This window comes from Chamaea fasciata, unplaced genomic scaffold (assembly GCF_029207755.1).
Source record: "Chamaea fasciata isolate MVZ Bird 193981 ecotype frontalis unplaced genomic scaffold, bChaFas1.0.hap1 SCAF_10, whole genome shotgun sequence".
Lineage (NCBI taxonomy): Eukaryota > Metazoa > Chordata > Aves > Passeriformes > Sylviidae > Chamaea > Chamaea fasciata.
This window is the reverse complement of record NW_027094095.1, coordinates 26,783,470-26,796,742: the sequence shown is the minus strand read 5'-3', so window position 1 is coordinate 26,796,742 and position 13,273 is coordinate 26,783,470. Positions and strand designations below refer to the sequence as shown.

The 13,273-nt window shown below is 38.7% G+C and overlaps 1 protein-coding gene across 4 annotated transcripts in view; it reads right to left on the bottom strand.

The window, feature by feature from the left end:
- The window catches only part of OSBPL9 (oxysterol binding protein like 9), a 58,100-nt gene that overhangs the window by 9,692 nt on the left and 35,135 nt on the right, over positions 1-13,273 (bottom strand). For 3 of the 4 annotated variants that reach the window (XR_010722479.1, XM_066192808.1, XM_066192810.1), the window contains 4 exons: positions 12,165-12,212; positions 7,410-7,439; positions 6,525-6,575; positions 2,362-2,400 (listed from right to left, as the gene is read on the bottom strand). Coding sequence is in view for 3 of the 4 variants with exons in the window: in XM_066192808.1 (XP_066048905.1) it covers positions 2,362-2,400; positions 6,525-6,575; positions 7,410-7,439; positions 12,165-12,212 (168 nt within the window). In the remaining variant the exon portion in view is untranslated. The remainder of the gene's footprint in view (positions 1-2,361; positions 2,401-6,524; positions 6,576-7,409; positions 7,440-12,164; positions 12,213-13,273) is intronic. The other variant, XM_066192809.1, reaches the window with a different exon arrangement.

The window sequence follows — 13,273 nt, the reverse complement described above, 5'->3', positions numbered from 1 at the left end:
TTCAATGCTCCCAAAAGTCACTGACTTCAGTCGATGTCCTTGGGTTTTATGCACCACGACCCTTGGAAATCTAAACTGCCATGTCTTTTAATCCAAAATATCATCTAAGCACTGTTTGTTATTTATGGTTACACACAACCCCCAGAACTTCTGGGCTGCTGGGTGAGTAAAAGGCACATAAAACCCTTTTCTTAACACCTTGCAATTTAAATGCCTGATCTATCAGAACTATGGAACTTTTTGCTCAGTTTGCTCAGAAATTCAGTCAGTATGCTCATCCCTTTCCGCTTTTCTACACCAGTATTTAAAAGTAGTGTCTACATCTGCTCTCCTCTCCCTCTAGTCCATTAATTTCTGTTTGAAATCAGACTGAGGGAAACGGGCTCATTTTAACCTTCCTCCCATTTCCCTACTAAAGGCAAATTTCCTTCTTGCCTTCTTTCCTGGTTACCTGAAATTCTGAACTTCGTTCTACCTTTGGATGTTTGGACAACGCTCTCAGACACATGGTGTGATTTTTGGGGCTGTCCTGTGAAGAGCCAGGAGTTGGAACGCTATGATCCCTGTGGATCCCTTTCAACTCAGGACACTGTATGACTGTAAAAATCGGTGAAAAACTCTATTTTTTTTTTTTTTAGCACAGGATTTTTTAAACTGAAAACAGAAATATTATTCTCTGTTTATCACTAAAAAAAATTTCCATTGAAACCAGCCATAAAAGTAGCTTTCTACATTTTCATTGGTGTTATTAACCAATATACAAATAATCCAGTACCGGTACTATTGGTTCACTGTATTCCTGCATAAAGGCAATGTCCCTTACCCAGTACTTCACCTCCTTGTGGAAGTATGCATTCAGCAAAGGAAGATCCCTGTCCTACAGGGTTCACAGTTTAAAATCATGACCCCATCTTAAGAGTTAAGATTTAAAACCCAAGATGGTTCTGTGATACACAGGATGCTACTGCTATCGATGTCTCCTTCATTTTTAAGGGAAACTAATAATCCACATGATACAGAACACTGGTATGATAAAGAAAGAACAAAGAAACTCTGATTCTGTATTCAGTATTGTAACCTCATCCTTAAACAATTCTCCAAACTGCAACATGAACTGGAGTTTCTTATTGGATATTTTGAGGGATGCCTTCATGGGCTAGAAACAGATGAAGGCAGACCTGAAAGTCTCCTACTCTGAGTTTAATAACAATTGAATAACAATTACACAGAAACAAGACTCATCCCACCATGGCAGCAAACAACGATTGTATTTCTGCCTAAGTTTAAAGTGAAATCCTGACCTCTAGCCCAAGGTCATGTTGACCTTCACAGGATCAAAATTTCAGACTACACAATCACTGATCCATAGTAATCTATACTTACAGAAATATTTTTCCTCCCCAGTATAAGCCAGCCCACAGATAATGAGATCAGTGGCTAATCAAATTCAGACTATATCAAGCTGCAATATCTCTATGAAAGTTCTGAGTTGCAGGACCAGATGTGCAGGTCACCTGTGAACGTGGAGGTGTCCACCTGCACAGCTTCTCTTCTCCAGGGGACATCACAGAACCTGTTCCCTCATACTGAGACCTGAATTATGTTACATCTGGAGGGCACATAACGATGCACCTTATTTATGATAAGCACAAAACTGAAATATGCATGTGCATCTCCAGTCCGAGGTTCACACCAGAAAATCCTACTGCTAAAAGCTGTTTGTAGGGAAAAAACAACTAAGGCCTGGGAATTACTGTCAGCTCTAATGAAAACACATTAGGATTTTTAGAGTTTTTACTGAAACCAATCTCCTATTAAAAGTATCTGAAATGTACTCAAGTGACAAAAAAAGAACAAAGAAAGAGAAATCACATGTGACCAAAACCAAAAATGACAGAAGTTACATTAAAAATGCATAAGTTCTATTAAAGAAGAAACATCGCTTAGACAGACATTACACAACTCTGCATCAAAGGAGCAGCACTGTAGAAAAGACAAACTACTTGAAGCACACGGACAGCAGATCTATTTCCTACACAAAGATACTTCAGATGGAACACAGAACTATTTCTATCCCAGTAATTTTCCCTTTCATCTGCTCACATGGAAGATTTTTTATCTAAGTGTTCAGTCACAACACTGCTGTTCAAGACACTCCATACAAAACTGACCACTCTATTTTCTAAAGACAAGGGTGTTAGCCAACCTCAGGAGCTAAGGACTCAACAGGAATTTTAACAAGACACTGGAAGCAGTAAATTAGAGAAAGGAAGAAGCATGTTGCAAAGTGAGTGGAAATTCAGGTCTCTGTTCACATGTTCTGCAGAATTAAAAGGAGATAAAGATTAGATTTAAACTTACTATAAGTCCATCTGCGTGCTTCTCCTCATTATTTTGGTCCTTAAGGAAAAAATGTTAAAAATATCAACAAAACAGTCTTGCATGACTTATCAGTTCTGTGCTAAGTGAGAACAGCGAACAGCGAGTTTCCCTCAGGAATGTTTACATTTTCAGCCATAAATTGTTCCTCATCATGTGATACAGTAACTAAACTTGGAAGACACAATTCCAAACACAGTCACTGCACCTCTGAAGATCAGCATTTTCTGAGGGCCTGTCCACGTGAGTGCAAACAATTTTAAAAATATCCTTTCTGCACTGCAGAGTACAATTCTGCTTTATAATGTAGGTGCTTCCCAGATACCTAAGAGCTCCCTAAAATATGCTCTGCAGCTCCTGTAAGTCCTTGAAAATTAAGTTCTCAGATTCTGTGATTAGCACACAAGAAAGGCAGAAGTTAAATTAAGTTGAAAGGCTTTAACTTTTGCTTTTTGGCATCCACTAGATTTTAAAATGCTTTCAGGTTATTTACTATCTCAGATTTTGCCTAGAAGCAGATGTGAAAGAGCAGGCAGTGTATGGAAAACATCTGTCCTCAGGGGAAATGACATGAGCAGCAGACCAGTTAATGCCAATCACACTTTTAACACTTCACCAGCAACACTATAAATTTTACTGAACACTAAGCCAAATCCCTTCCCTTCCGCTGCAAAGTTCTTATTAGTCAGAACATCAATCAATAGCTTTGCCCAGAGTGAACCTTAAGACTTGTCTGCAGAGTATTCCCCTGGATTTCCAGTTACAGTTTGAAGGAATAAGAAAAAAACCAGCTGCAAGTAGTATTAAGAAAGTTGGCACACATTTATATTTTGATACTTAATATATCCTTCCTTAGCTTATACAGTTGGCAATGGGCTGTCCAAATTTCATGTCTGCTGGTTGACATTTTTGAAGCCTGGCTTTCCAGGATAAAAAGAACACCAAGAACAACAAGTTACACTGGGCGGCAAATTTACAAAATGCATCTTTTTTTTCCCCCCCCAACACATAAAGCCCCCATGTTGTGTCCATCATCTCTAAGACCTAAGAAATAAACCACAAAGATGCTGCAGAGTATTGATGCTTGCTATCCCACCTCGGTAATGCACCAGCATCAATAAGGTAAGGAAGGCAGAAATTCCACAAAACTGGGCAGGCAAGACTGCCAGAAATTGAGTGAAAAAGAGAAGGGAAGGATGCAAAACTAAGTATCTACATTATAAAAGATACTTCATAACACAGATATACTTCTAAGACTGAGGTTTACCACATCACTGGCAGAACATTTCATGTATTTTACATCACACACCTCAGCAAAGCTGGACATCTTCAACTGCCACACACACAAAGGGGACAACACTGGCCAAATGCTCCACCTGCCCAACCCACGTTGTTTATTTTGACTGCTTTTTGATAAGCAATGAATGTATTATGACATATTCCTGTTTAGCTGGTATTTACTTCATTATTTTGAAAACATCATGGGTCACCTCAGCACGAGTGGCAAAATTACACACTCGATTTACCAGCAAGTTCAGTGAAAATTTAACTGTCCAAATACTAAGACAGGTAAAAAGCCATGAAACAGAAACTGAACACACAACTAAAAAAGAAACAGAACTCCAGCATGCAAAAATCCAGGTTTTCTTCAATGTTCCAAAATAATCTACATAATAAATGGCTGTGTGTTGGAAACAGAAAGTTTTAAGCATATAGAAAAGTGGTAACACAATCAAGGTACACAGATTAGCAAGTCTGGCTCCTAATGAGAAAGGCACTGTAGAAGTAAAAATGGGGTGCAGGGTGGTGTTAAGATGATTTATTTTCAGCAGTGTCAGTCAGCAGCCATACTTGCCCTACAGATTTGGGAGAAAAACCTGCAGAATCTTAAAAGGTCTCTAATGGAGAGCACAAAGCTTCAGTCAGGCACAACACATTTTTACAGAGATTGCATCATAAACAAGCAGCTCGTAGAACTGTGGAAAAAAACCCCATAGCTCTCTGTATTACAAATTTTCTACAGCAGTAGGAGATCAGGATACCAATACAGTTAATGGAAAAGGTGGGGGAAAAGGAAGACAGAATTCCCTTGCAGTCAACAAGTACAGCTGTCTGAGAGAGAAAGAAGGTGAAGAGATGAAGCAGAAAAAAAGGTTATTAAAGTACTGGGAATTTTTTTTTCACTATATGTGGATTAACATTTTGCAGTTAGCTCTGCATAAGGCACCCCTTTAACCCACCTTGTCTTCAACAGCTCCAAAACAGCTTCAGATATGGTTGAGCAAAAAAACCAAACAATAAACACCCACTCCTTAGTGGGTAAACTCACCTATTTACACTGGTTAATATTTAGTGGTACTGAAAGAGAGACTTCAAGGTCTGATTGAGTGCAACAAAAAGCAAATGTTAGCACCTTTAGGGGACTCAAATTCCACCTGCCTTTACACTCACATGGTAGCTGGAGCAGTAAAGTACTGAACCTGAGCTAAATGACTGCACCTGCCACTACCAGTTTTGTCCATCATCAGCAAACCACCTAAAGAACTTCAAAATACGCTTAGCATCAGCATAAGCCGTCATGTTTGCCTAACTCCCAATAAACTCACACTGAGCAGGATTTGATACTCAACAGAAACAAGAAAGATAACTCAGGCACCTATTACCAGCTCTGATCAACAGCCTGGAAAGCAGATTATAACTCTGCAATTTCACATTTGCTAATTACATAGCGGAGTCTTTTAAAAAGAGTAAAATTTCATAGGAATTAAATCCCTGTGAAAATAAGAACTATTAAACACATTTATACAGTAATTAAGGAAAAATGAGCTAGTAAGTCCTTGCAGTTTCTCCAACAGCTTCCTCAATGCAGCAAATCACATATAGATAAGAAAATCAGCATATTACCATCTAACCTATCTACAATTGACTCCATCAAATCCCTAAAAAAAATGACATACAGTCTACTGACTTCACTGCACTGAAACACCTGTAAATACACCTAGGACTAAATAACAGCAAATTAAATACTGAAAGGCTTTTCTTGCTGGCACTACAGTGAAGGATTGAAGCAGCACCACTGCATGTTAAATAAAGACTGTACTAGCTCCAAATTCATATGGCACAAAACTATTTCAATGTTTCAAACGTAATGCTTGTAAAAAAGTTTTGGTTTTGTACAAACCTGTCAATTAACAAACATTTCACAAATTCTTAATTAATAGATATGAAAATTAAATTTCACAAAACATGCACTGATCCTTTCAGTGAACGATTTTTGATCCTGTAAGATTCTAAATACTTCAATTTTCACTGCACTCAAAATTTTGTACAACATATCTGGCATCTAAAACGAAGACAAGCAGCAGTCTTACATTCCAAAGCCATAAAAAATAGTTGATCTAGATTACAGGAAAAAAATAATTGAAGAGCCCACACCTATTTCTGGATAAATCAGAATGTGTTCTGAGTAAATCAGCCTGAAAATCTGAAAATTCCTTAATTTCTTTGCAAAATATCACCTCCCTCCACTTTGGTCACAAGATAAAAATCTACAGTTCATAATTAACATGTCCTAAATATATTATGTTAAACCTGTAAGGGCAGAATTTGCCAAGAAGTAAATCCAAAACTCTCCAAATTTTAAAATCTAATGAAACATGTAGGTGAAAAGCATAAGTGCATTACCCACACTGCAGTCTCAAATAATACAATTCTAACTTCAAGAAGTTCCAACATCATCATGAACTTCAGACCTGTGACAGACCTTGCCAAACCAGTTTCGTTATTTACAGCATCTCTCTCCCCTTTTTACTTATTAGCCACACTCCTAAACTAAGCAGAAAGAAGAGTTTTTAAAGTTCCTGTTCTGTCAACCTGAGATTTGCCTAAGTTCTTCTTTAGTCTAATAGCAAACTCTGCAAAAGAAAGTTTATCTGAAAGAAAACTCGAACCAATGTGACTGTTACCATGCGCATTAACAGGACTGTCTGCTATGGAACTCAGTATCTCAGAAACTTCATTAAAATAAAAGCATAAATCAACTTATAATTGTTTTCTTGTTCCTGGATCATATAAAAGGCACTTTTAGGTTTCAATTAGATTAATGCTTTATCACTAAAATTCAGAATAGTTTACAGTGTACTTACTTTAGCAATCTGTAGCAACACAATGCAGTGTTTTATTGATTCTACCATGCTCTAGGGAAAGAAAAACATTGGAAAAAATTGTGATACTATCCCTTAATATTTTGTATGCATTAGTTATATAGAATATTTACTGGGTGTGAACTAAATGGACGCCCAGTTCTGTAGAACCCCTACTTTCCCTTCCCCCTTTTTTTGTTCCAGCAACAAAAGCACAGCAGCAGAAAACTGAAGTTTCCAAAGCCACACACCAGCCAGGCTGTCAGGGTGAAATGGAGGTCAGCTCCAAACTCCCAGAGTGCTGCAGGCAGGTGAATTATCATGGGAAGAGAGGCTCAGGGAGCTGGGCTCGTTTAATCTGGAGAGGAAAAGGCTCAGGGAGACCTTATCAAGGGGGATCAATATCTCACTGCGAAGGCAGGGGAAGACAGAGCAAGACTCTTCTCAGTGGTGCCCAAGACAAGCAACGGCCACAAACAGAAATACAGGAAAATCATTTTAAACAGAAGAAAACACCTTTTATTCTTTTATTAATGATAAAACACTGGAACAGATTGTCCAGAGAAGGTGTAAAGCCTCCTGCCTTGGAGTTACTCAAAACTTAAACTAGATTTGGTTCTGAGCAACCTGTTCCAGCTGATGGAGCTCTGAGCATAGGGTTGGACTGCAGACCTCCAGAGGCCCCTTCCAACCTCAACTATTCCATAATTCCAAGGTGCTGGACAGAAACCTGAACACAGCATCAGAACCAGTCTGCCTTTGCCATTACAACATTGGACCTAATATGGATTCTCATTTCTCTGTAAAAAGGCTTACAAAACTTTCCAAAGAAAATAAGGTGAATTTCAGAAACAATATATAATAGTTACAAAAATTAAAGCCACTTACACTAGTTGTTTCCTTGAGACCTTCAATTTTCTGTAAAAGAAAAATCAAAATAGTTTGATTAAAGACAATTTTCAGCATCTGGTTTGACCTAAATACTGTATAAACACAATATTTTAATTTTAAATTGGAGAAGGGAAAAAAGCCCTTAACCAACACGTTAAAGATACTTCTTACACTTCTAATATTCTTATATATTCTATTACTTCTATACTTCTACTACTTCTAGATATAGACACAATTTTCAAGACAAGACTGAAGTCAAACTGATAATTAAAGCTTAAAGATGACAAGGTTAAGAATTTCTTAACAGTGGCATTATACACATCTACCCATTAAAAGCTATACTTCATTTTTTGCATAACATCGACAAAAATGAAATGAAGCATAGAAATGCTAAGTTCATTTTGAATCCTTATAGAGTGCACTGAATGGTGGCACATTTCAACACTATCACAAGAAGTGACCATCATTCAAGTACAAGAAACATTTGCAGTTAAGCACAGCTTGAAACAAATCACAGAAAATAACAGTGCACACATGTTCTTGGTCTTTCAACAAAAGTGCATCTGGAAATCTGCCTACTTAATTTTATCTAGAAACACTGGTTCATAAAGATTTCCTGTGTGGAACGGCACCCCAGGCACGCAAAAGGCATCTGCATGCCATGTTCCACATCAGCGTGACCTGGTTCAGGAGCAGATGCTTCCTGTTGATGTCCTTGGCTCTGTCTGCAGAAAGTAAAACCACTAAACTGGACTCAGCACTGCACCTCTACTAATGCAATTACAGGATCTCTTTTGTTTTGATTAATTTGAGTGCCTCATGTGACTTGAGTCCCAATCTTCTTGATTCTTGAATAATCAAAGTGTGTAAAGGATCTTTTCCCCACACCAGGCATCGCAAGCAAAAGCCTACAGCATATGAGGAGAACATGCAGCTATAAATCCACAGAAATGAACAGTCCCACTTTGTGGATTAAAAAGGAAACAAATGCAGTGACAGCCTCTCAGGCAATTCCTGGGGGGAAATTTTCAGCTATGCCCTAGATATTATTCAAAGGATGCTGTACATTTTCTTCAGGATTAATCAGCAAGAGGTGGCTAAAAAGAACCCAGACTCAGCCCTTCCTACTGGAAAGCCTGGACCATGTTTGTCTAGGATATATCATATGAGGGATATTATATCATGAAGTTATGTTATATTTACTCCTGCTACTAGCAGAGAAACATGCCAACAGCTAAAAATTCCTTGGCTATGTTTTTGTTTGTTTTTCACGTCTCTATGAGACTTCTAGTCTAAACTTCATCAACACATAACAAAAAAAAAGCATTTTAAATATGACAGCATAGAATTTTTGAGCCTTTTAGCACCAAAATAGAATAGGCAATGCACCCAAACACACAAATCTTGTTGGATGAAAGATGATGCAGCTGAAGGAGACAGTCTCACGGCTGTGCAGCCAGCTGGAGGCAGGCACCAGCAGCATTGATCATTCTTTACCCATTTTCTTCCCCAACTTGTTACAGAGTATTTACACACGAAATAAACTGAGATCTCAGTCCCTTCAGTGACATCACCTTTGCTGAAAATAAGAAAGTGACCTCAGGCCATGTGATGCAATTCAGTGATGTTGGTTTGTCCCTGCCCATCTGTAATTTTCCAAACACTTCACTGAGACGTTGTTTGTTATTCGTACACACAGGTACAGACAAAAGGGTAATTTTTTCCAAGATCACATGGAAGATCGAGAAGGAAAGAAAAAACCTCAGGACAAGCAGATTTCTAAGGCCTTTCAACAAATTTTAGAACCGTGTTTTCTTCCCTTATGGAAATGAACCCCTTGTAGACTGGCCAAATTAAGCAGTGACAGTTTGCATTGATCCAGTACTTTTCTGGATCTGTGCTCTATGACCACCTTGCAAGAACACAGCACTTTGATAATTTAGACACTGCAAAATTGAAAGGAAAACCATAAGCAAGTATGTTTGAGATAAAACACATTACCAATAAAACAAACCGAACCCCCCCAAACATTTACTACTAACATTTATCACAATTTTCTCTTTTCATCATCCCTAGTCTTTGAAAACTGATGAAGATAAAATTTTAGTAAGACAGTTCCCCTAGTTTTAGGTAATGAATACACATATTTTTATCCAAAACACCAATTTCCTGCCAATCTACATTTGCAGAATGCAGATTTACAATTGCAGAATGCAATTTGCTGTATTTAATCTAATCAAACTGCAGGCTGCAGCTGAACCTACTCCCTCTACTTGCTGCTCATTACATCTCCTTGACATCTGTTTTTTTAGGAAATCACTGAGAAAGCTAATTTTATCTCATCCAACATGATTTTTGCCTCATTCAACAATCATGTGACTAGAGAGGGAAGAGTTCATGAAGCACAGAGAGGCAGCAGAGGCATGTAGGGGGAGCTGACTCATGGTTGAAGTCTGCAAGGTGCAACCCAAATCTGTGTGCTCAGCCTTGGATTTACTTGACAAAAAGCACTTGTTTTGAACCAAACAGCTTAAGCAGGCTGCACTTGCCTCCCAAATCCTGTTAAGTAATGTCAGCTTTGTTCCAGCCTGCAAACATGCACCTCTTTGCTGTTCTGATGCCTTTGAGTGCTTCAGTTTTCCCCTCCCTGATGTGTGGTCAAGATAACGACACAAAACTGAACAGAAAAGGTGTCTTGGAGTTACCACCAGTAATACCGATTACACCATCAGAAAGCAAGGTCCTGTACCCTCAGATCAGATCACACCCCCTCCTTCCCTTCCTCTGCAATCAGATACAAACACCCAACCCCAGCAGGAGACTCAGCAGAACTGGCAGCACTGCTGGTTGTGCATGATCCCACCATACCCTGCTAGCTGCATTTCTGCCAGAACAACAATGCAGCACGGGGAATTCATGAAAACCCCGGTATTTTCATCAGGCCTGAAATAACATCTGCACTGCCTTCATCCAAATTCAAGAGATTACCACAACTCAGAAGGAAGATATGCAGGAGATCTGGAGGCATGTCAGAACCCCTATAACCGGAGTCATCATCTTCAAAAGACCAAACATTCTGTAACTAAAAGCCAGCTCATCCAATGCTCTGTGAACTTGCAAACACAACAGCTCACGTTCGAAATCCTTGGCCACCAACAGTTGCAGAACAGCACTCAGTTGTTTGGGAAGCACATAAATACCCAAAACGTTTTTCCTTGGAGGGGAGAACTATGGGTTTGACGGAAGGACCCTGCAGACCACACTCAGCTCATGATCTGACAGCTGAACTATACTTCCATAAACAAACAGGGAAACTGCTAAATACGGTATCAAAAAACCTCTCAGAACAGGAAGAGAGGTGATCAAGAGTGCCTTGTCAAGTCTTTTTCATATTTTATAGAGAATAAATGGAATCTGTAGTAATAGCAATCCTCATCAAGATTTAAAACCAGAGGATGCCAACCTCTTCTAAATGAGCCTCCTCCTTTCTCTATAAAGTCAATCCATCTGTCCCACAGATACCTTGCAGAGATAAAGAAGTCAGCACAACATGTGGGAAGTCTCTAGGGATTAGGAGCACTGCCACAGGAAAAAGAAAGTACTGCCTCATCTGCAAAGTAGCATCTGAAGGGAGGTCAAAACTGAAGGACAACTCTTCCCAGTAAGACACTCTGAAGGAGAAATACAAAATCTTTAGACCTTACTCTCATGGTCAGTTGTCTACTGATTAAACACACTGACAGAGATGTACTTCAAAGTTCTTTTAAAAGCCTGAACATGAGAAATAAGTCCCCAAGACACCACCTAACACAACAGGCAAGATGAATAACACTTGAAAGGTCACAACCATTATAAAGAAGTAAAACTAATCAAAGCATCAAAGAGTTTTCAAAACAGGAATCAAACACCATGAGAACACAGCTTGTCTTCCACAGGAGACATTGAGGGAGGGAACAAGGATGAAATACACCTATCATGAATACTTCACGGTAACAAAATTACTGCATTTGCTGAAGAGAAGCAACTCCTCTGTAATAAACCCTCCATAAGGAACTGTTAAATCCCTCCTCCACACACACAGATTAATACATGAAACCAGCATGATACTTAATGCCAAACTCACACCACCAAAGGTATGTGCCAGCTGTTCTTAAACAGTGCTTGAACTTGGACCTGCAGAGCTGACTTTGGGATGGAACAGGAGGGGATGCAAAGAACACAAACCATTTAATTGAATTACACCCTTGCTCAAAGAGCAGTGCTCCCCACTACATTTCTTCTTTCATACATTCACTTCAGTGAATGAATTGTGCTATTCTCAGACTTCCAGTGTGTCACAGACCTATACAGGATGCAGATTGATTATGTGAAATACATGATTAGGAGTATTTTCTTTTTTTTCCTTTGGAATAGCTTTGCAATTCTTACCAACATTAAATACTCATCCTTGTTTAAGATTAAAAAAAAGCAAATTTAAGTTAAAATGCTTTCAACACTGGAAACGTTTCAATATAATGGACAGCAGAGGAACAATTATTTCTGACAGACTGAAACCTTTTTTAATGTTACGATGCCCATTATTACTAAATTTTTATTTGGCAACTTAGTCACAACACAACTGTTGTAAGTTATTCAAATTACTTGAAGTGATTTTGACAACTCAGTAAATGTGTACTTAGCATTTCTACTATATCAAACTGATGCACAACACCACCTGATAAACAAGCAATTTTGAAGACAAAATGTACTTGCTTTTCTCTGTTCATCATCTTTGCAGTTCTGGAGCTTTTCATCGAAGAGCTGAAAGAAAGAGATACTTGTGAAAACACTGAAAGTGTTATTTTTCCACATAAAATCACACAGAAGCACCAACATTTCAAACCCCAAAACATTTAATAAGTATAAAGTCATACAACCTGGTATTAGGATCCAAAGGAGTTTTGGCCTAATGTTTCTTTACAGCATTTGTGATATAACAAATCTGTAACTAATTTTTTATATCATCCCATTTTGCAAGAGACCAAATCTCACAGCTAAGCTTGAGAATTCTACCATGATTTGAACAAAAAGGCAAGGCTAAGTAACATAACTGAACTCATCAGAACACCTCCAGCTGCCTTTCTTCTATCTCAGCAAAAACCTTCAGGGCACAGGAAGCATTTAACCAAAGGGGCTTTAACTCTCATCAACCCTCCCAGGTACCTTAACTCAGGTACATGATCTAAATCAAGTAAGATCTGCAAGCACACTTTTTGGGGAAGATATGACTTCCTAACATTGATTTATTTTCTTAAAAGTGGGATATGAGTTGCAACAGAACAAAGTGAAACAAAACCTCACTGAAAAGGCTGCATGTGCATTTAACACAAGCTGAGCTGAAAGAGTTAGAGATGTCTCCAAGGGCACTCTGAGGCGCACACACAACCATGAAGTTGTTCAAGGAAGAGAAAAGACTACGGATAATGCTAAAAGTTCATCACATCCACCCTTGTAGCTCAAAGAAGAAGATGTAATTTTTAGGAAGTGAGCTGCAGCTCTTCACTCAATGCCTGCCTCAAACCTACTCATGTGTTCCCCTTCCCCTGAGGGCTGATTTCTAGTTCTAAATATAGACTGTGATCTTGGTCTCTGTCCATCCTCAAACTGACTCATCTTTCATTATTAATTAATTTCTATCTCCCTCCCCCCAGCTGGCCTGAAATCACAATTAGAAGGTGTAAAGATTCAAATACCTTCTGTCAGTAAAGTGATGGCTCCAGAGTGGCAAAGACAGCTCCTGATCAAGTCTTTGCAGGGCAGCTCTGTATTTTGTTTGCATCTCTTCTGCCTACCTTCATTTTTGTTGCTGTGCTCATCCCCCT